Source organism: Xyrauchen texanus, chromosome 11 (genome assembly GCF_025860055.1).
Source record: "Xyrauchen texanus isolate HMW12.3.18 chromosome 11, RBS_HiC_50CHRs, whole genome shotgun sequence".
In the NCBI taxonomy this organism is placed as follows: domain Eukaryota; kingdom Metazoa; phylum Chordata; class Actinopteri; order Cypriniformes; family Catostomidae; genus Xyrauchen; species Xyrauchen texanus.
In genome coordinates this window covers 14996001-15019916 of record NC_068286.1, presented here as the reverse complement: position 1 = coordinate 15019916, position 23916 = coordinate 14996001, and the positions used below count along the sequence as shown (strand labels likewise).

General features: G+C 36.3%; 2 protein-coding genes across 8 annotated transcripts; both read right to left on the bottom strand.

The window, feature by feature from the left end:
* Positions 1–6510: 6510 nt before the first annotated feature.
* LOC127651814 (docking protein 2-like) lies at positions 6511–17657 on the bottom strand. 7 transcript variants are annotated; one of them, XR_007971618.1, is made up of 7 exons: positions 15849–17657; positions 15607–15752; positions 12830–13129; positions 12642–12714; positions 12227–12399; positions 7128–10377; positions 6511–6974 (listed from the first exon to the last, which is right to left on the bottom strand). XR_007971618.1 is itself a non-coding variant. In XM_052137834.1 (6 exons), exons 1-6 carry the CDS (start codon positions 15904–15906, stop codon positions 9409–9411), a joined length of 1719 nt encoding a protein of 572 aa, XP_051993794.1. In that variant the 5' UTR covers positions 15907–17657; the 3' UTR covers positions 6990–9408. The 7 variants fall into 7 exon arrangements, 6 of the variants coding, with proteins under 6 accessions (XP_051993794.1, XP_051993800.1, XP_051993796.1 ...); XM_052137834.1 differs by lacking the exon at positions 6511–6974 and having other exon boundaries at positions 6990–10377; XM_052137840.1 differs by lacking the exons at positions 6511–6974; positions 15607–15752 and having other exon boundaries at positions 6990–10377; positions 15849–15889.
* A 139-nt stretch (positions 17658–17796) lies between these two features.
* LOC127651315 (polyadenylate-binding protein-interacting protein 2B-like) lies at positions 17797–19001 on the bottom strand. The gene is made up of 2 exons (XM_052137097.1): positions 18807–19001; positions 17797–18499 (listed from the first exon to the last, which is right to left on the bottom strand). The coding sequence occupies exons 1-2, from the start codon at positions 18999–19001 to the stop codon at positions 18443–18445; spliced, it is 252 nt and encodes an 83-aa protein (XP_051993057.1). The 3' UTR covers positions 17797–18442.
* Between the last annotated feature and the right edge of the window lie 4915 nt (positions 19002–23916).

Here is a 23916-nt window from a genome sequence, read left to right as displayed (position 1 = left end):
CTCATAATAATGACTTAGTATCTCGTAATAATGACTTAGTATCTCATAATAATGAGAAACTTTCTCATAATAATGACTTAGTATCTCATAATAATGACTTAGTATCTCGTAATAATGACTTAGTATCTCATAATAATGACTTAGTATCTCGTAATAATGACTTAGTATCTCATAATAATGACTTAGTATCTCGTAATAATGGTGGCAGTGGTGGCTCAGCGGTTAAGGCTCTGGGTTACTGATCAGAAGGTCGTGGGTTCAAGCCCCAACACCACCAAGACACCACTGTTGGGCCCTTGAGCAAGGCCCTTGAACCTATCTGCTCCAGGGGCGCCGTATCATGGCTGACCCTGCACTCTGACCCCAGCTTAGCTGGGATATGTGAAAAATAAATAATTTCACCATGTATATGCAGAAATGTATGTATAATGTGTGACAATTGGTCAAATTAAATTAATTAAATTATTAATGACTTAGTATCTCGTAATAATGACTTAGTATCTCATAATAATGACTTAGTATCTCGTAATAATGAGAAACTTTCTCATAATAATGACTTAGTATCTCATAATAATGACTTAGTATCTCGTAATAATGAGAAACTTTATCATCATAATGACTTAGTATCTCGTAATAATGAGAAACTTTCTCATAATAATGACTTAGTATCTCGTAATAATGAGAAACTTTCTCATAATAATGACTTACTGTGCGCATGCGCAATGTGCTCAGTCAGACGAATTGTGCGTTTCAGATTGAGACGGATCACACAAATGACAACAGCACAACTCTTTTGAAAGTAAGTATAGTTTTATAGCAAGAGGTTTGCAAATAACAACAATTTAGCGCGATGTAAGTGCAGGGCAAGTGTGTTGACTCGCGAATCGGTTTCACACCGCAAGCGAGGTGTGCATTATTAAAATACATATATAAAAAAAGTTACTCTGGGTGCTATTGGATGTTATTTAAATAAAATACTTGATTTTAAATTTGTTATTTAGGTGATGGCTTAAATTTCATAACTGACATATGTTTGTCTACAGGATGGAAGATCTAAAGGAATTCTTGAGACAGAGGAATGTCCCTGAGGAAACAATAGAGACACTGGAACATGAAACGGTGAAACAGATACAGATTAACACAGATAATGTTCATAAAAGTTTAAAAGTATTGTGTTAGAGATTAACATTTTAGCTCCAAACTCAAATATAAGCCGCCAAATCCATTCTTGCACTGACATTGGTAGTATTACAACATGTTGCACAAGTAATTGATTAATCGAGTACTCGCTCAGCTTTAAACATTCGACTAGAAAAACTTGATTTTCATTTGTGCCAGCTGTGGGCAACAATGAAACTGCTTTTCTCACTAAAATCTTGCAGTTACAACTAAATGTATTGGCTGGCATTGTACACTCCTGAGCACAAAAAAAATGGGTCAAGCCCAAAATGTCAAAACATTAAGTGAGGAATATTAGCAAGAATTAAACAAATGCTCTCCCGAGGCCTTCTGTGCCACCATTTGTTCATTAACTGTTTGGGGGAAAAGATGGAAATGGGGAAATTCACTTATATAGTCTTACTATAGGCAAATGTAAAACCTTGATAACATTTTCCAAAAATGTCACTTAGCCTTCACAGTGGTGCGTAATATTTGGGCGCTACTCAAGAACAGCATCTCAGATGTAGATGCTCAATAGTTCGGTTCACATTCATGCATTTAGAACGGCACCAGAGGTGAATTTTAACAGAATATGAATGATAAGAAGCAAATTAAACTACTGTGAACTTGCCTACTTTGAGGGACAGAGGGTCAGAAACAAAGAACACAAGCTCTTAACTGAAAAGATTGGTCTTTATTTGAACCCAAATAAAAAAGGACTTACAAACTCATAAATTTCTTATAACAAAATCCACAAACAAAAAGAAAATAAAATAACACAACATTCAATAGAAAACAACTAACAAACTAAAGCTGTCCCCTGTAATGAACAAAGCAACAGCTCATAAAGGAAAGGATGGGCCCATTACATCACAAGAAGGGAAAACAAAGTAACTTTACATTTAACAATTAACTCTACTTAAATCATGATCAAATCAACAAATACATTTATGAAATCAAAATTGAAGAAAAGCAAATTTTATAAAGATACCATAAATATAGAACTAAAGAAGTCAATTAATAAAGATATCAGTTTTTCCTCCTCCCCATGCAATCTGAGCAAAATGGTATGTGCGGATCGGAACCAATAATGCTTAAATTCCTCATCCTGCCCGGACTCTAATTTTCATCACCACAATATGCTGCTTCTGCCATCCTTGTCTGAAGACCATCGCCACTCATCACCGGTAAACTTAAACTCAAATTGAAACAAATATAAATAACAGACACAACGAAACTAACTTGTGTGCACTCCAAATCAGTAACGATGTAAATAAAGTAGGGCTGTCAATTGATTAAAATTTTTAATCGAATTAATTACATGGTGTCCCGATTAATTAATCGCATTTACAAATATTTGCTGAAAAAGCCCCTCATATAACAATAATTCAATATATAATGATGAAATAATGATACATAGTTATCTTTAAATATAAAAAAAAATAATATATATATATATATAAAATAAACAAATATTCAGATAATTAAAATGCATTACATTCCTGTAGCAGAAGAGTTAATCATAGATAAGACCATACAAAATTTTCAATTTACACCTACATCAGATGTCTCGGTGTGTTGCATCATAAACATAAAATGTTTAGGTCACTGTGTCAAGTTAAATATAGTTTAATACTCAATCTTTAAACACATCTTGAGATCCCTTAGATTGCATTTGCGCTCCAAGTGTTTTGAACGCGAAGAACTTAACGCATGTTGTTCTGCCTACTAAAGTGTTTTCTTCACTGTATAAACTGTCGCTGCTCATACAGCTGAAATTTCACTTACTAGGTGGTACTACAAGCTTGCATTTCTCAGGAATCTTCCTTATTATGGTCCGTGGGCATGCGATTAATTGCATTAATTCAGTGCGATTAATTGTACAAAAAATTACTTAAATTAATTGCAATTAAATGAGCATGTAAATTGAGACATTCAAAATAGTTTTTTTAATATTTCTTGTTGCAGTTAGGTAAATGCTTCAAAAAAATCCCAAACTAACATTTGGGCTTTCTTTAAGATTTTCTTTTCTTTATTTCTGTATTTCATTAAATTTTTCAAGTTACATTTTTGTGAAACAAATATTGTGACGTATCTCCAGCAGGCTCTCTCGAAAGGCTATGAAATTCCTCATCCCCTTCCCTCCTCTTACTTATGTGAGTGCGGGTTTTCAGCTTTGACCCTGCTTAAAAGCAAATACAGATCAAGGCTGCAGGTGGAGGACGATTTACCTTTATTCCTTTCTAACGTTTATTTTTTTGCTTAATGTAAGCTTATACTGTGACAAAACAGCACTGTCCATCTTGCTGATGTTGTTTGATGTCTGATGTTGATGTTTTCAAAGTTGAATTGGCTTAAGACCACTGTGCCACGTGCTGTGAAAGATTGTCAGGTGTGCCGTGGAAAATTATCAAATTCCACAAAATAAATAAATGCATGAAAATAATAATAATTTCAGGGATCTAAACTGCTCACCTTTCGGAGAAATTCGCCATTATGAAACCACAATCTGTCACTTTTGTGATTGTGAAGAACAATGATTAATGTGCAAAAGTGAGTGATATTTATACACATTAAGAATCTTTCACATGACTCGCATCAGCACTGCAGAATACATTGAAGTCTATGAAGTGACTTGACAACAAAGTGTTTTTCACACATATGTTTTTTCTTCACGTATAATATTTTTGAGATACTAAGCAACAAGAAATATTATTTTTTTCCCCAAATTTGGTAAAAAAACAAGTGCATTTCCCCGTTTCCAGCTTTTTCCCCAAACAGTTAATGAACAAATGGTGGCACAGAAGGCCTCGGAGAGCATTTGTTTAATTCTTGCTAATATTCCTCACTTAATGTTTTGACATTTTGGGCTTGACCCATTTTTTTTGTGCTCAGGAGTGTACAATGCCAGCCAATACATTTGGTTGTAACTGCAAGATTTTAGTGAGAAAAGCAGTTTCATTGTTGCCCACAGCTGGCACAAATGAAAATCAAGTTTTTCTAGTCGAATGTTTAAAGCTGAACGAGTACTCGATTAATCAATTACTTGTGCAACATGTTGTAATACTACCAATGTCAGTGCAAGAATGGATTTGCCGGCTTATATTTGAGTTTGGAGCTAAAATGTTAATCTCTAACACAATACTTTTAAACTTTTATGAACATTATCTGTGTTAATCTGTATCTGTTTCACCGTTTCATGTTCCAGTGTCTCTATTGTTTCCTCAGGGACATTCCTCTGTCTCAAGAATTCCTTTAGATCTTCCATCCTGTAGACAAACATATGTCAGTTATGAAATTTAAGCCATCACCTAAATAACAAATTTAAAATCAAGTATTTTATTTAAATAACATCCAATAGCACCCAGAGTAACTTTTTTTAAACATGGAATGTAAACCTACGTTTTTGGATGGGCATCTTTTTAAAACAGTGCAAGTATATAAATGTTAGGTTCATTTTTCCAAGATGTATTGCTTGTCACATTGTTTTATTATTTATTTACATATCACATTGTAACAGTAAACGTAAAACTAACTTTACCACAGTGTGCAAGCGCACATCCACAGTTAAAACGATCCCCAGTTGATTCATAACAGCTCGAACCCACAGGTACACACGCAGGTCTGAACACTTTCTTTCCAGCGCTCATACGCACGCACACACACGTTACTCCAATAAACCTCCGTTAGTAGGTCTAAAGTGACGCTTTCGAATCCGTAACGGAGACTTTGTACGCAAGACCCTAGGTGAAGAACTAAAAACAGTGAGGTTCACCCCTGAATCCCTGACGTAAGAACGTAGTTATACTCACAAGAGCGTTTTAGGAATTAAAACCTGAAAATGTCTTGAGGTGTAACAACTGTGGTATTATAAACGAGATTATTATATATGTATTTTAATAATGCACACCTCGCTTGCGGTGTGAAACCGATTCATGAGTCAACACACTTGCCCTGCACTTACATCGCGCTAAATTGTTGTTATTTGCAAACCTCTTGCTATAAAACTATACTTACTTTCAAAAGAGTTGTGCTGTTGTCATTTGTGTGATCCGTCTCAATCTGAAACGCACAATTCGTCTGACTGAGCACATTGCGCATGCGCACAGTAAGTCATTATTATGAGAAAGTTTCTCATTATTACGAGATACTAAGTCATTATTATGAGAAAGTTTCTCATTATTACGAGATACTAAGTCATTATTACGAGATACTAAGTCATTATTACGAGATACTAAGTCATTATTATGAGATACTAAGTCATTATTATGAGAAAGTTTCTCATTATTATGAGATACTAAGTCATTATTATGAGAAAGTTTCTCATTATTACGAGATACTAAGTCATTATTATGAGATACTAAGTCATTATTACGAGATACTAAGTCATTATTACGAGATACTAAGTCATTATTACGAGATACTAAGTCATTATTATGAGATACTAAGTCATTATTATGAGAAAGTTTCTCATTATTATGAGATACTAAGTCATTATTACGAGATACTAAGTCATTATTACGAGATACTAAGTCATTATTATGAGATACTAAGTCATTATTATGAGATACTAAGTCATTATTATGAGAAAGTTTCTCATTATTATGAGATACTAAGTCATTATTACGAGATACTAAGTCATTATTACGAGATACTAAGTCATTATTATGAGATGCTAAGTCATTATTATGAGATACTAAGTCATTATTACGAGATACTAAGTCATTATTATGAGAAAGTTTCTCATAATAATGACTTAGTATCTCATTATATTGACTTACAAAATCACCTTTTTTTATTTAACTGTGGCGGAAACCGGCTTCCATACAAATGTACTGTCGACAGTGCCTGTCATCTAGTTCAATACATTTACAAAATGAAGTAATTCATGAGGGCTTTGTTTGTTAATTTAGACTAAACTGTTTCGTACTTTGACTTTGTAGGAACCGAAAGGCATTTTCAAGAATCCAATACTGAAATACTCAAAAGGGCAGGGATCAACGAGCCTTCTTGACAGAGTTTAAATGTTTTTGCTCTGACTGGATCTGAACTAGTGCTTCTATAATAAAGCAACCTTTATATGCCTACCTTGTTTATATTTTAATTAGACTAAATTGGGCTGAGATTTTTGCCAGATGTTTGCTCATGAAGCCATCTGTACATTTTCTATCAAAGAAACATTAATGTTTTATTACAGACTGGTTTAGGGTTTTCAAAAATCATTACAAACAAAGACCAAAATGATCAATTGTAACTCCTCTAAGAGCTTTAAAGCTACATTCACCACACTTGGCACAGACCTTAGACTGTTCTGACCTGGGATACTTTATCTTTTATTACTGATCAGACTTACAGGTTACCCGTAATTGACAATTGATAAGCAAGTATTGTGACAGAATTAAAATACATTGCTGGCAGCAGGACGAAAGGCACCCGATTTGTCACATTATGGTGTCTCGTCACTCCTGTCCTGTCTTTAAATGCAGAGTAGGCCTACGGCTCTAGAGACGGTGGCCCATCCCTGTGCACGCTTCATGACATTCGCTCTCCACCGGCTCGTGAGATGCAGAGCCGCTGAAGAAAACCTGTTGTGTAGAACTCTGTTTCCCCATAGGGACCTGTTTCCCCCCAACAGATCTCTATGGGGTGAACAGTATCTGACGGTAACATTCTCCGCTGTCAGAATCCTAACCTACACTACCATACCTACACTACCCTATCTACACTAATCCTAACCTACACTACCCTACCTAACCTAACCTAATCCTAACCTACAATACCCTACCTACCCTAACCTACACTACCATACCTACCTAATCCTACCTAATCCTAACCTACACTACCCTACCTACCCTAACCTACAATAGCCTACCTACCCTAATCCTAACCTACACTACATACCCTAATCCTAACCTACACTACCCTAACCTACCTACCCTAATCCTAACCTACACTACCATACCTACCCTAATCCTAACCTACACTACCCTACCTACCCTAATCCTAACCTACATTACCCTACCTACCCTAATCCTAACCTACATTACCCTACCTACCCTAATCCTAACCTATAATAGCCTACCTACCCTAATCCTAACCTACCTACCCTAATCCTAACCTACACTACCATACATACCCTAATCCTAACCTACACTACCCTACCTACCCTAATCCTAACCTACACTACATACCCTAATCCTAACCTATACTACCCTACCTACCCTAATCCTAACCTACATTACCCTACCTACCCTAACCTACCTACCCTAATCCTAAACTATAATAGCCTACCTACCCTAATCCTAACCTACACTACATACCCTAATCCTAACCTACATTACCCTACCTACCCTAATCCTAACCTACATTACCCTACCTACCTGAATCCTAACCTACAATAGCCTACCTACCCTAATCCTAACCTACACTACCTACCCTAATCCTAACCTACACTACATACCCTAATCCTAACCTACACTTCCCTACCTACACTACACTAATCTACACTGCCCTACCTACCCTAACCCTAAACTATCTACACTAACTAGCTCCATCAGACTATTGCCGTGCATTTGGCTCGGTTGTGTGGCCAGTGCTATTTGCACTTATACGACCCCGTGGTAGGGGCCCCCTGATGGTCACAGGACCCTATATATATGTAGCCGCTTATGTTGCTTATTAGGTTGGGCCAGCACAGCTAACTAACTAACTAAATAACTAGCCAGAACACTCTAGCGACCAATTAGTAATGCACTTTCTGTCTGTTTGACTTTTCTGTCAGCTTAATCTTAAAACGTACACATTTTAAACAATTTTAAACAAGGCTTTTTCAAGCCAACATCAAAGTTTGTCTAGACACTTTACCAGTAGTTCAAATAATAAGATATTTAATACCTTTTCATGCAGATATTTAAAATACATGTATTATTGCTGTGTTCAGTACTCTATATAATACCGTTACAAAAATTATAGTTCTGGCAAACAAGCTTGTATTTTACCGCAAATAATTGCCACAAGTTTGCAGCTCTTCACTAGAAGTGGTGAATATGTAGCAAACCCTGCAGCAACATCAGCTCATTTGCATGTGATACATTTGCAAGTTTGTAATGGGTATTTGCCAGAACTTCCAAACATTTTGGGGAAAAGAGAGTGGGAATGATTATATTCATGTTTTAAAGTGAAAAGAAAAAGTAAAAAAAATATTAAAAAAAATGTTTTTGTTATTTAATAATAGTTAATAGTTCACCCCAAAATGGAAATGCTCTCATCATTTACTCACCCTCATGCCACCCCCATATGTGTATAAAGAATTTTTTTCTGCTGAACACAAATTAAGATTTTGATCAAAGTTCTGCAGGTCCTCATAATGCAAATGAATGGTGGACAGAACTTTGAATCTACAAAATTACATAAAGGCAGCATAAAAGTAATCCATACGACTCCTGTGCATTAATCCTAGTCTTCTGAATAGCTATGATAGGTGTGAGTAAGAAAAGATCTAGATTTAAGTCCTTTTTTAGTACTATAAATCTCCACTTTCTCTTTTCATATACTTGTTTTTTTGTATTATTATTCATGCATATCGCCATCTACTGGTTGGGGCTGGTCAAAGGTGGAGATATATAGTAAAAATTAACATAAATAATTATCTATTTCTCACCCACACCTATCATATCAATTTAGAAGACATGGATTTAACCACGTAAGTTGTATGGATTGCTTTTATGCTGCCTTTCTGTGCTCTTTGTAGATTTAAAGTTCTGTCCACCAGTCATTTGCATTGTATGGACCAACAGAGCTGAAATATTCTTCTATAAATCATAATTTTTGTTCTACAGAAAAAAGAAAGTCATTCACAGATGGCACGAGGGTGAGTAAATGATGAGATAATTTTCATATTTGGGCGAACTATTTCTTTAAGCATTAATTTTGCTGTGGTACACCAGAACAGTAATAAAATACATTGCTGGACTTATTAAACTTAAAGTTTGAAAAAGAAAAGATTTGAATGTTTTGCATAACATCAAAAATACCAAACAAAAATGTTAAACACCCATAGTACATCAAACATGATGGTGTGCATCAGTTAATGGAAAACAACAAAGTTTTTTTATTTTCAGTCAGTTTTCCACTGCATCTGGAAGATTGAATGAATAAATTAATAAAATCAGTGATAATAATAATAATAATATTTCAAATATGAAAAACGTGGGACATTTAAGAGCTATAAGTTTGTGAAGATGAAGTCTAAATCATTCCAAGGTCCTCACAGACAATCTCTGGTGTTTGGCTTTGTTTTTTTTCTTGCAGAGGCTGAGTAGTTTTTGGTGGTTTCATAACTTTGCTGTAGATGGCTGTGATCTCAGGCATTTTGTTTTGTTCAGAGTTATTGTCTTGGTTTTCCTGAACAGCTTTTCGGGATGTAACAAACTCCGGTACACTATAAACCGGCTCCTCAATGTTCTGGGCTAGTTTTTTACTTGAGCTTTGTGTGACATTATACACCTCAGAGTACACAGGCTCTTGTTGCTTGTGATTGTTGAATGTTGGAGGTTTGCTGACATGGACACAACTGTTAGGTTTAGGGCGGAAGTGGATAACATCAGCAGGGTCAGAATACACTGGTTCTGAATCATGATTAGACGGAATGCCAGACTGTAGCCCAGATTGGTCTATCTTTACAGTATGATGCGATATGATGGCATCTGCTGGCTGTGTATACACAGATTCATGTCCGGCAATTAAATCAGCTGGATTTGAATACACAGGCTCAATCAAATTAGCGCCCCCAACAGGATCTGAATGTGTGCTTTTAGAGGAGCTGACAGAATCTGCAGATTTTACATACAAAGATTCATTTAAGCCAATTGGACTTGTAGGTTCCATATTTACAGGATTTGACAAAGCATGAATGTTTGTAACAAGAGCACCAGCATGATTAGAGTACACACTCTCGCTGACTCCCCTGCGATCAGGGCTGTTGTTGCTCTCAGCATCTAGCAGAGGGAAGCTTTCAGGGCATTTGGGCAAGGGTGAACGAGGAGAATGAGAACGTGGAGAATGTGGCGAGTTCCTGCCTCCAGAAACAGTGAGGCTCTTCTGTTGTCGAATGGCTGACTCAGTAAGGCGGAGTATCTCTTCACTCTGACTGGTCTCAAAAATAAAGGTTCCAGGGCCTGACTCGCAACGTCTTCCAGCCTCTATTGAAAACAGCATCTAGAGAAGAACAGTCAGAAAAACAACCAAAAATGATATGCATGTCTTTATATTTATGCATTTGTATGCACAGAAAATCAAAAAGGCACAGCAAACATGTAAAACGGTTAACATTAATTTTTGCAATATAGGCATTTAAGAAGCAACATGAAATACAGACATCAGTTTTAGGCTTGATGCAAGTTAAATAAGTAGTGACAGGCAGTTTCTACTTGGTAAATTTGACCGAATTCAAACGATTAAACAGTTATATGCTTTAATTTGAGGTTTGGGTTCTGTTTAAATTAATTACCATTTAGATGTAGTTTTAATCTTCTTATCTAAATTATATTTCATGATGTTCAAATTTGGAATAGTTCTTAAAGGGATAGGTCACCCCAAAATTATAATTCTCTGATTATTTACTCAACCTCATGATATCCCAGGTGTGTATAACTTTCTTTGTTCACCAGAATACATTTGAAGAAAAATAGAAAATAATCTTAGCTGAGTAGGTCAATCTCCATTCACTTGCATTTTATGGACCTACTGAGCCAAGTTGTTTTTCTTCAAATGTGTTCTGGTGAAGAAAGAAAGTCATACACACCTGTGATATCACGAGGGTGAGTAAATAATCAGATAATTGTCATTTTTGGGTGAACTATCCCTTTAATAGCCAACTCAGTTCTGATAACCAATTTATGCCAATATTAAAGGAAAAACTGTGTCCCAAGAAATCACTTTATTATGTATAGAGCTTCAGCTCTCACAAAAAAAAAAAAAGGATTTTTGTTGGTTGTTCAGTTTACTTAATTAAAATGAACTAAAGCAACACAATACTATAACATTTTGTCATAACTTGATTACGTTTACTTAATCTATTTGATTATGTTACTACTGTAGTATATTGATTTGACCTAATTTAACTAAATTATGTTGGCTCAATGCAACTGACTTAATCTGAATGAACAAAATCAAATTGCTTGCAAATTCAATTAAGGGTAATGACTTCATATTCTGAGTACTGTTATGCGGCAGACATGCTGCAAGTGTGAATGTTCTACACACAATTACTGTTGAAGTCATGCAGATGCATCACTCACGCCCTGCTGACGCAATATGTGTGAAATAGACCTAACTATTGTTTACTACATTGCAAACTCCTGCCTATGACATTGGTAAGTACTTATATATATAATAAATAAACTTATATATAAGCAATTCTATTTTTAGTCCCTTAGTAATACTGTAAACCAAATATTAGTAATACCAACGACTCTGAATAATTTGAATTAGATGGTGAAATCATAAGATACCATACTACTTGGCTTGTATGAGAATGTACAACTTTGATTCCCATTTACACCAACCAATAAACAAACAGAATTTTAAATTGATACAATACAGGCATCACATTTTTCGCTAAATTCATATCCGTCCCCTTTTTTCCTCATTCCATATTTATTTATGCAATAGTAATGACTAATGTAGGCTATAATCTGTAACACGCTTCCCTGGTCTCTTTCCAAACCCCAGTGCTTTCTTTTTTCCATGGTACACAAAATGTATTTTCCTATTTAAATCATGGTTAGGATTGGGTTTATATAAGGCATTACACTTTATGTTTAGGTTTATGTTTGAGGTTAAACTTAGGCAAAATTTATAACATCGCTTGTTGGTTTGTTTATTTTTCGCTATTTAAGTAACGTTGTACTCTTTTGTACGAACCAACTCGTACGATTTTAACAATTTCCCCATCTGTAACTATTATCAAGACTTTGCATGTGATCAGGCTAGGAATACATCTGTATAAATATTCAAAACTTATCTAGTGGTCCCACAATTTATCAAGGCCATGGTTACTGCTGACCTTATCTCGTCCATAGCGACGTAGCAGCTTATATGGCCACTCCAAAACTGTCTTCCTGGTCCCTAGATCTTGAAGCACCAATATGTCCTCACCAGCTTGCAGCCAGTACTGTCCTTTCAGGCCACAACAAACTGATGCCTCAGTCTGCGACACAACCACTTTGAACTCGCACACTGCAATGAAAAGGGCATTGAATTGATTGATTTATGCTGTAAGATACAGTAAGAATAAAAAAGGAAGAATTGCAAACAAGCTGATTTAACATAACACTAAATTAGTGGTTTTGTCTTCCATTTAATGAAGGTTCTAACCAGATCTGCATCAAGTATGGAAAAAAATGGGTAGATTTAGTCTTTCAGGATAGACAGGATGAAAGCATATTGGTCGGATCCTTTTGACTTCTGTTTGGACTTACGTTGTTCTCTGGACATGTAGATGTGATTGTCCTCCATGCGAGGGACAGAGTGTGTGCCACTTTTACTGTGTTTCTGTGACATACAGAAAGAACACAGACTGGGTAAAGGATATATAGATTAAATAGAAACTTAACACTCCATTTTTATTTTTCCTTGGGCACAAAATCCACAAATTCACAGTCCTCACCTGAAAGGCAATGTTACATAATAACTTCACCCATTCTCCACAGCTTTCCTTCTCTGCTGCAAACACCAGCCTCTTGTCTTTTGTCTCCACACAAAAGGCAGCCATGTTTTCCCTTGGACAAGCCTCTGCATGAGGAGGCAACTTGACGACAGTCACACAGTCGTCCAGACGGACAACTTTTCTCTCTGGATGCCGCCTGACGACCACAGCTGAACGTTCCTTAGCAGCCTCTGACAATTCTAACCGTGCAACGCCATGCCGACTAGCTGGATGAAGGGCCAGCCAATACCGCTTCCACTTCTGGTGATCACAAATAGAAATCAAAGGGAAAATGCAATGAATCTAACTATACAATTCTATTTATTTTAATAATGAAACATTAACGACAGCACCCTTACATTTTTATGACCTGTTTTTCTGTACTGATCAGATAGAATTATCAAATTTTTACATCAGTGTGAAACTGACAGACAAATCTCTGGATTCCACATTGTTGTATTTTTTAAAAAAGAAGATTTGTTAGACACTAGGGACCACGCATTGGAGGTGTGGTTGTAAGCAAATGACACATTCAGCCCATCCCTCAATTACAGTACCTCGCATGTGCTGTGTGTGTTTGTTTAAGGTAGAACCTGACCGTAGGTGCTCTCATGAGGGCGTGTCTTTCGTCAATGGAATGTGCCTTCTTATGCAAAGCGAGAACTGAAATGTGCACATCAAGTTTCAACATGTAGAGGCAATCTCATACCAGAACATAACCTTACAAGAGGAAGTTTGACCATAAGACTTGTAATGGTAAAAGAGGGGAGCATGCTGAACATTTAAGTGCCGAATTCAATTAAAAAGATCCAAGCATATGCAATAAGGTTTAAAATCATATTTTTCCTATAGTACAGTTCTCCACTAAAAAAGTTAACTTAAAAATGTGCTTCATGTGGTAACATCTAGATTAACTTGTGTGATTAAAGTCAAAAATATGTTTTTTACATCACAGAATCAACCTGAATTCTTTGTCACAATCACAAAAACAGTTTTAAGAGTTAGATCAGGAAGAAATTGTTCCTTAAGGTAACAATTCAGGGTACCGCTTTTTAATGTGTTTGGTTTCTCCTTTTTGTGAATACCAGAAACCAGCAAAAACTACCAAACTAGCATTACTAAGACAGTTAACTCATGGCAAAAGGTTTTGACAACTAAACACTCTTGTTCTCCCAAACCTTTGCTGATCTGACATTAAAAAGAATAATCCAGACTATTTTATTCATAACATTTGAGATTGCAAGTGATTCGCAGGTTAATGACTCAAATGAAGGTTAATGACTCAAATGGGCAAACGTATTCTAAAATAACTGTTTTCAATAACAAAAAAATTTAAATAGATGACAACATTCCTTTGAAGCCTTACCTCACCATATCTCTGGTGCTGTAGGTAAACGTCACCTTGTTTTCCGTGAGTGTCCATGTCTGTTTTAAGGCTTCATTTAAAAAATCTCTGGCAGGTCAGAAAATTGCTTTATAAATATAATTTATTTTTTATTTTAAATCCCTTTTAGAAAAGGTTATCCATTCACAGGACAATGTGTGACCTCCCTAAACTGTTCATTCATGATATTATCAAGCCTTTTACACCAGGTAGAGTAAGTGCAAACCTAGACTCCACCTCCACCACCAGAAAAAATGACAGCTAGTGTTTGGAATTTATACTCGTGTTGAAACGTGGATAATCTCTCAGTTTAGAATAATTATTATTTGAAATGTATGAAACTAATTAACAGCTAAACTTATTACCACTTTTATACCACTAGGAACTCGAATCACATGCCCACAAATTTACGTTATGTTAAGAGAATGTAAATTCATGTTAATGTATTGTAACAAATTGAACTTGTTACACCTTCCTTACAAATGGCACCTGCAATGATTTTGCAATATAACAAGATCTGTTATGTTGAATCTATATTTTTGTTCTCATGTAGTCAGCTTGAGGCTGGCCTGTCTGTGTATCTTTAGTTTGTGATTAGTTTTATTATACTATACTATACTATACTATACTATGTCATTCATGTGAGTTGTGTGAGATAATATCCACTGCCTTAGGCCAATCAACATGGATGTTTTGAATGCATATTTGCTTGATTTGAAATGACTAAGGAAGTTTGTATGTGACCTAATAGAGGCTTTAACAACTGATTATGTTCCACCAGAAATAAAGAGCCAGTTACACCACTGATAAAATCTTATATAAATAACATGATGGACATATAAATGAACCCTCTGGTAACTATGCCTTTAGGATTGAAAATCAATGTAAGTCAATAAAAATGTGTTGGTGAGCAAAGAGTATGTCCTTTTTAAACAATTAATTTACAACAATTGTTATGAACTTACTAACATTACATAACTTAAAATAAAAAAATACAATTTGTTACCTGCCTGAATTTCCTGTAATTAAAGATGGAGGTAGATATTTTAGAGATAGACCACTTGGTGCTTCCCCACTTTTGTCACCCACTTCGAATTACTGTTCTTATTTTTAAAAAGAAACAGCAATGACATATACAGAGGATAGTCATGCACAACTATAGGTAAGGGTCAAAGGTCATCACCTTTGGTGGTTTAGATGCAACATCACACATAAAAATGTATTTAAAAAAAGAAAATCTATCTAATGTGGTAAATAGAGGGTTAAACAGACTAAAATAATGACTTATAGTTAATTATACTTATATAGCTTTCATTGTGTAATATACGTAAATTATAGTAATTCATGTACTTGCATCTCTAGCAGCCTTCAGATCAGGGCAGGCATGCCAAGCACGTTTGGGGCAGACCTTCGGAATACCGACTGCAGTCTCCAATCCACATTTCGTAACGCACTGTATGTACATGCACAGACTGGCAGGCAGACATAAACTCATGCACCCTCACAGACAGACACATTCATTAGTGTTACCGAATGCACAAATGTGTGTTAAACTGAGCGATTGCATAAACAGCTATTCATGTAAATACAACTTACAAGTACTTAATGAAGGATCAAGAAGGCCTATATAAACCCTGTCATCATCCTTTGACATCACTCAATTGTTGAATCAGCAGACCTCCGGCCAAACTTTTAGGCAACGCCTGGACAGAGAATGTGATGGAAATAATGCAGAGACAATTAATATTTTGAATGTGAGAGATCTACAAATTGTCCATCTTGATCATGGCCAAATCATGGTTAATTACATTGTTAAAGAGTCATGCAATCAAAAATAGCTATATCAATGTCAACAGACACTAAAAGGCTTAAACTGACAAATTAAATGTGTACAAAAACTGGGGAGGACAATGTGACGCAGCACTTACAGTTTAATGACAAATGATCCACAAAGAAAAATATATATTTTCCCTTATGAGGGGAAAAGGCAAATTCCTTGCACAAAAAAGGTGTAGCAGTTTCGCTATGACAATCAGGCTGGAGAATACTTATGGCCCAACACTTAGCTCTCTATCTGTATGACCTGGGTAATCCAAATATGGTGCTTAGCAAATACACAATTCTTGGCATGAAAATCATCATACCATGAAAATTTGCCAGTTTGTCCAACTCCAACTATACATAAAAATTCTTACATGGCCTCTCTGAGTGTTTGTGGCTTTGGACATGCCATTCAATGAAGTAACCATTTACAATCAAACACACACTGAGAAAATCCCCAAATTCAAAGCAGCCAACAAAGTATTCTGCCTGGAACTTTCACCGATTGATATTGCTGACCATTTATTCTATAATATAATGCGTTCATTAAAAATTATTATGTAACATACAATACCCGCATACTTGAAAATACTGGTGTAAGACAATCAGGTGAACTGGCAAATGGTTTGATCTGGATAGATCAAAATCATTTATTCTTCCCAATTCTAAAGTTTTGCAGTTACTGCTGTCCCTTGAGCGCCAGGGTATTTCAATAGCTAAGAAAACCTACAGCAGTATGAGCCAGACTTCAAGTGTCCAAGGAGACATACAGTAGGACCTTACACTTCATATAGATAATTAACTAAAAAATGTAAATTAATCACCCTCATGACATTCCAAGCCAATATGATTTTCTTTCCTTTAATGAGCACAAAAGATGTTAGGCAGTAAAAACTTCACTGACCACAGTTTGTATAACTTTGTTCTCTTACAATAGAATACATAGACATTAGGTTGCTGCCATCTAAAGCCTTTGCCAACCAAAAACCAGGGGACGCTGCATCTACCTGCACCCACTTTGGGATGGACTTCAAAGGCACAAAATCATTCATCTTAGTTCAACTGATACCGTTTAGTTTTAAACAATGCCTACCAAAAAGTTGCATCATTTAATCTACTTGAATAATACATGACCGATTCTATATTAGGATTATGCTTTTTAGACAAAATGGAATTGATTCCCCCAGCTGAGCCTGGTTTCTTCAAGTTTTTTCTTAATTTTTCACTTTTAATCTTCGTTCCCCTTCTGTTTTAAACATTGGTTGTTTGGCAAGCAATGTACAGGTATGTACAGGTGTTATTTTTAAAACTGCCCAATTGTGCAGTTTATCGATTATACATTAACAACTCAATTAAAACACTTACTGAGTTAAATTACTGCAGGGTTACCCAACTTTCAAGACATCCAGACTAAATATCACATGAAAAAAAAAAAAAACTTTGTTTTTGTCAACTTATGCATCACAAAAATTTGTTTAGGACCCATTTAGTATCCTTTTCTCTAAAATACTGCATGGCAAGTCATGATGGAGGTCTTTTCATGGAAAAGGACAGCATGTAGGTTCAAATAAGTAATGCTTCTATAAATGTACAGGAAAGATGAAGTTGTCCTAGCCAAGTTAAATATGCATGTTACATGGGTGAGAAAGAAAACAAAAACCCCAACTTTGACATTTCTGGAGCTTTAGATTATTTTAAATACACAAATATGAAGACATCAAGGGACAGAAAAAAATGTCCAGGAGGGAACCTGCTTCTTTTATTTGTTTTTTTCCATTTTTGTTAATGCATGTTGCACACTGTGACAGAACTTCAATGGAGGAAGGAGAAAAGAAACAGGAAAAGTGTTTCTGTGAAAATCCCTCAAAGGTTGTCAGCTGCCACCATTTCTGTCCATCGAATGGTCCACCTGCCAACGGTCCTTTAAACTGTCAGGTTTCCTCTGACCCAGTCCTATTCCCTCCCTCCCACTCTAATGACACGCCTCCCCACCAAACGGCCTTCTAAAGAAAATAAAAGACTGAAAAAAAGAAAATGGCAATGACACAGGGACAAACTGCTAGTCTCTATCACAATAGTGGAAATCACAAAACTGATCCTCTGAGATTAACACAACGATCTTCCAGGAGAACTAGCCACAATCTGCAGCGGTCCAATAGGAACATTACAATGATTAACCCGCCCACATTATACATGGAGACAGACGGAAATAAAAAGCTTATAGAAGAGCATCCAGTACCCCCCACCCACAAGCCCCACCCCATCAAGCCCCACACAACCCCAGTAAGATCGAAGTATGTGTGAGGGTGACCTCTGGCAAACAGAGGTCACATAAAGTCTCTATAAAGGAGCCCCTAACAGAAGGGTCTCTAATATTTCATGCCTGGAACAAACTCCTTGGCCTCTGGGTTCAAGCTGCTCTTGCGCTGGGAAAGAAAAGAGAACGTTATGAGGTGGGGGAATATGACAAACAAAATGTATACAATTTGTGATAAATGCAGTGATTATTAGGTAGCATACAATGAGAGTGGTATGATCGGTTCAGTAGAGCTAGATCAACAACTAAATCTGAAACTGGCTGTAACACACCTGACAAATGTATGTTGTGGCAATGTATCGGCAATTAAGGATTTCATTTTTATTGACATCAAAGTAGTTTCTATTAAGGGAGTGATATTAGCATCAGTCATAATACCTGTAAATCAAGTTTCAAAATTACATTGTAATACTCACTGCAATGTCTTCTGCATTTCCATCACTGACTGAGAGGCCACTGAGCTGTTGTTGGATCTGCCCCACTCCAGGGGGAAGGTCTCTGGAAGGAATAAACCAATCTTGATCCTCCTCCTCCAACATCTCTTGGAAACAGCGCTCAAGAAACTCCTGCTCCAAGAGTTCCTCCTCCACCTGCAGCAAGAGTTCAGACATGTTACAGTTCTGATCATTTCACTCAATTGCGCCATTGCACCATCTTGTACACTTAGGCCAGAAACGCACTGACAAAAGCAATTAGTGTGGCTAAAACAAGATAATCTGAGATGCACAGAGCACCAGAACCGTCAGGAACAAGAACAGCTTTTTCCCCCTCAGGCCATCCATCTTATGAACAGTTAAAACTGCTCTATTGAGCAATTCATATCTTAGTCTATTTACAGTTGAAGTCAGAAGTTTAACTATACTTAGGTTGTCATTAAAACAATTTTTTTAACCACTCCACAGTTTTTAATATTAGCAAACTTTAGTTTTGGCAAGTCATTTAGGACACCTACTTAGTGCATGACATGAGTAATTTTTCCAAAAATTGTTTACGGACAGATTGTTTCACTTTTAATTGACTAGATCACAATTCCAGTGGGACAGAAGTTTAAATACCAAGTTAACTGTGCCTTAGTAGTTTGGAAAATTCCAGAAAATGATGTCAAGCCTGTAAACAATTAGCATCTGATAGGAGGTACCTGTGGATGCATTTTAAGGCCTACCTTCAAACTCAGTGCCTCTTTCTTGACATAATGGGAAAATCAAATATAATAAGCAAATACCTCAGATAAAAACATTTGTCAACCTCCACAAGTCTGGTTTATCATTAGGAGCAATTTCCAAACATCTGAAGGTACCACATTCATCTATAAAAACAATAGTACGCAAGTATAAACACCATGGGATCATGCAGCCATCATACCGCTCAGGAAGGAGATGCATTCTGTGTCAGAGATGTAGTTTTGTGCGAAAAGTGCAAATCAATCCCTGAACAGCAGCAAAGGACCTTGTGAAGATGCTGGAGGAAGCAGGTAGACAAGTATCTATAGCCACAGTAAAACGAGTCCTGTATCAACATAACCAGAAAGGCTGCTCAGCAAGGAAGAAGCCAATGCTTCAAAACTGCTATAAAAAAGCCAGACTACAGTGTGCAAGTGCACATGGGGACAAAGATATTACTTTTTGTAGAAATTTCCTCTGGTCTGATGAAACAAAAATGTAACTTTTGGCCATAATGACCATCGTTATGCTTGGAGGAAAAAGGGTGAAGCTTACAAGCCGAACAACACTATCCCAACTATGAAGCTTGGATGTGGCAGAATTATGTTGTGGGTGTGCTTTGTTGCAGGAGGGACTGGTGCACTTCACAAAATAGATGGCATCATGAAGGAAAATGATGTGGATATATTGAAGCAACATCTCAAGACAAAAGCAATGAAGTTAAAGCTTGGTCACAAATGGGTCTTGCAAATGGACAACGACCCCAATCATACCTCCAAAGTAGTGGCAAAATGGCTAAAGGACAACAAATCCAAGGTATCGGAGTGGCCATCACAAAGCCCTGAATTTTTGGCCAGAACTGAAAATGCATTTGCGAGCAAGGAGGCCTACAATCCAGACTCAGTACACCAGTTCTGTCTGGAGGATGGGCCAAAATTCCAGCAACTTACTGTGAGAAAATTGTGGAAGGCTCCCCAAAACATCTGACCCAAGTTAATCAATCTAAAGGCAATGCTACCAAATAGTATGTAAACCTCTGACCAACTGGTAATGTGATGAAATAAATAATTCTCTCTACTATTATTCTGACATTTCAGATTCTAAAATAAAGTTGTGATCCTAACTTACCTAAGACAGGGAATGTTTTCTACGATTAAATGTGAAAAATGTGTGTAAATTGTGAAAAACTGAGTTTAAATATATTTGAATAAGGTATATGTAAACTTCTGAATACAACTGTATGTTTATCCCCCATATCCTACCTCTTCAGTCATTATATTACCTTGAACTATCTGTATAACAGATTTGTATTTGTTTCATTGCATGTATTCATTGTCTTATTGTGCATTTCTATAAACTTACATTTTCTATTCGCCTCTTATTTTCACCAAGACAAATTCCTTGTATGTGTAAGCATACTTTTTTTTTAGCATGCTTTTTGCTTGCACGGCCATATTAGTTGTCATAGTGATGATGCAATCTTGCGTATATTGACAGTGCGTGACAGTTTAGCAATGGATGTTGTGCCATTGTTTATGTCCATGAGGGCAATATCCAAATATTAACAATTTCATCACAGACAATGTATTAAAAAACAGGAGATGGCATATGCAGTGATTGTTCCTGCTAGGGTTTACAACGGTCACGTTTTAGCAGGACTTACTGTATTTTGGCAGACATTGCTATGCCCATATGGAAGAATAAAAGTTTTGGACATGTTTAGTATTGCAGCGCTCAAATTGCTCAAGCGTCCCAAATTTGCATGAGACATTCAATACCTTATCGCTTTGTGGTGGCTCGCAGCCGGTATGTCAAACCACATGGTAGCGCATCTCTTTGGGTGAGGAAAGTCAATGTCTGTATTACCTTAAAGAGATTTGCACTGCTTTGGCTGCCCTGTAACATTTGAACACATACATGATAAGTGTGTTCTATTCAGAATTAGGGCTGAAACGAGAAGTAAAATATTGTCGCCAAAAATTATTTGTCGAATTGTCGTTTGATCTCATTTAACATTGAGCGAGAGGAGCACTCCAATTCGTGCCTGATTGAGGAGAGGGAGAAAACAGCTCAGAGGCCGGATGCACTGTAAACTTTCCAAACAGCTTCAGTTGATGTAGATCGCAAAGTATGAGGGAATTATAATGCAAAAATACAAAATAAGTAAATACAGAAGCACTCTTGTTGTGGAATAAGTGGAGCTGCCGATCCGCTGAAGCAAAACATGTGTCGAGCGTCTTTAAAGGAAACACTCTGGCATTACATCTTAAATGCAGTTATGTTTAATGCCTCTTCTATGAGTCACGCAAAGTGTCCCGATCTAAGGGGGAGAGATTGAAACTGCACCCGTCTGAGGCACACTCTGTCGCAGGGACGCTCATCCATAGAGCACGCTTTCTGTAGCTAGATTATAACATGATGGTTTGCAATTATTGAATCGTAGTATACATCACTGTGCATTTCTTATTGTGAAGAAAATTGGCAATACACGGCTTTATTAATAAGAGAGAGTTTGTTGTTTGTGAGTTAAAGATGGATGTGGGGGTAGCTGGGTAGCTCTTCTGAGTGACTCTAGCCAGGTCTTCCAAGCGGCCAAATTGGCCCAGTTGCTAGGGAGGATAGAGTAACCTCCTCTTGGTCATGATTAAGTGGTTTTCGCTCTCAATGGGGCATGTGGTAATCTGTGCGAGGATCGCGGAAAATAGCATGAGTCTCCACGTGCAGAGTCTTCAGTGTCATGCATGACCAGCCACGTGATAAGATGCGCGGATTGACTGTCTCAGAAGGAACAGAGACTTGTCCTCCGCCACCCAGATTGAAGTAACCATGCCACCACGTGGACCTAGTAAGTAGTGGGAATTGGGCATGCCAAATTGGCAGAAAGGGGGATATAAAATATTTATTGAAGTGAACAAAAAGGTGAGAGGGTAGTCTTCGTATTTTGTTGCAGTGTATAATGGGCGTTTTTGATTTGTTTTGGCTGGTTTTCAATACAAATATCTAAAACTCCTTTAAAACAATGTACATTTTGCAGCTATACTGTAGAAGAAAAACATTTCATCTTAGAATGTTGAATACAATTTTAAAAATATAAATATTTAAAAATATCTTAAAATCCTTAAAAAAAAAAAAAAAAAAAAAGGATGCATTCACCTGAGAAGCGGCATCGAAGATATTTGTACTTGCTTGTAGAGAATAGATTTTGAACACAAGTATATATTGTATGTACTGCACCCGCAGAAGTATAACCAAGTGAAAAAATAACACGTACATACAAAATACACATATTTAAGATACATTCTCTGAAAGCAAGTCTTAATATTTTATATGTTGCTTCTCAAGTAAACATATATTGTATAATGTATTTTTAGACAATTTTACATGGAAATGACAAAAACTCTTGAGAACAATAGGATTTTGCAGTGAATTTCTTTACTGAATTAAACTTAATAAAAAGTTTTTTTTCCACTTTAATTCAATGATTGTCATTTAGAGTTATTTTTAAAAGATGATTTTGTCCTCTTTATTGTTAGTAAGCACCTTTAATACAACATTTTAAGTCAGGGCACAAGCTGAATAATCGCTTAAGTTTAACAATAATCGCAGAATAATCATTCCAATCATTCATCGTTAGATTAATCGATTATCAAAATAATTGTCAGTAGCAGCCTTTTTCAGAAGTGATCGTCCCTATGCCCTGTTCCCCTCAGAGACTTATCTTCTGTCAGAGGGCTGAACGATAGGCGTGTAGCGATTCACTCATCTCACAATTTGGTTTGGTTCATAATACTGAATTCACGGTGCAGTTCACAATTCTTTAAACTAAACCCAAATTATTAGTTAAGATTAAAGTATAATAAGAAAAACTTCAGAAGCCATATGTAATATCCTTATCCTTTCCTTTAAAATTAAACAAAGTAATGTTCTTAAAAGTGTGAATGATCCATAAGAGATGTACGACTAAAAATCAGACCAGAACAGGGCAATGGTGACCCCAAATGGAAATATTAGCTCATAATTCTGCTAACTGAAAATACGGGATTATGTTAGATACATATGCAGGGTTGCTGCAGAGTATTTAAAATCCAATTGAAGACTTAAGTCTTTTTTCGAAGACCTGAACAAATAAAATGAATACCTGATCCCCATATCAAAACAAACCCACACAATCTTAAAATAAATAATTTATCACAGACTCTTACTTATACAGGCACACATTCAACATGGCCTTAACAATGCTTATCAGTAAAAAAAGTTATTCTTCTAAAAATCTTCATTTGTGTTCTTCATTTGTGATCTTCAGAAGGAGGAAAGACATACACATCTGGGATGGTCTGCGGGTGAGTAAATTATAAGAATTTTCATT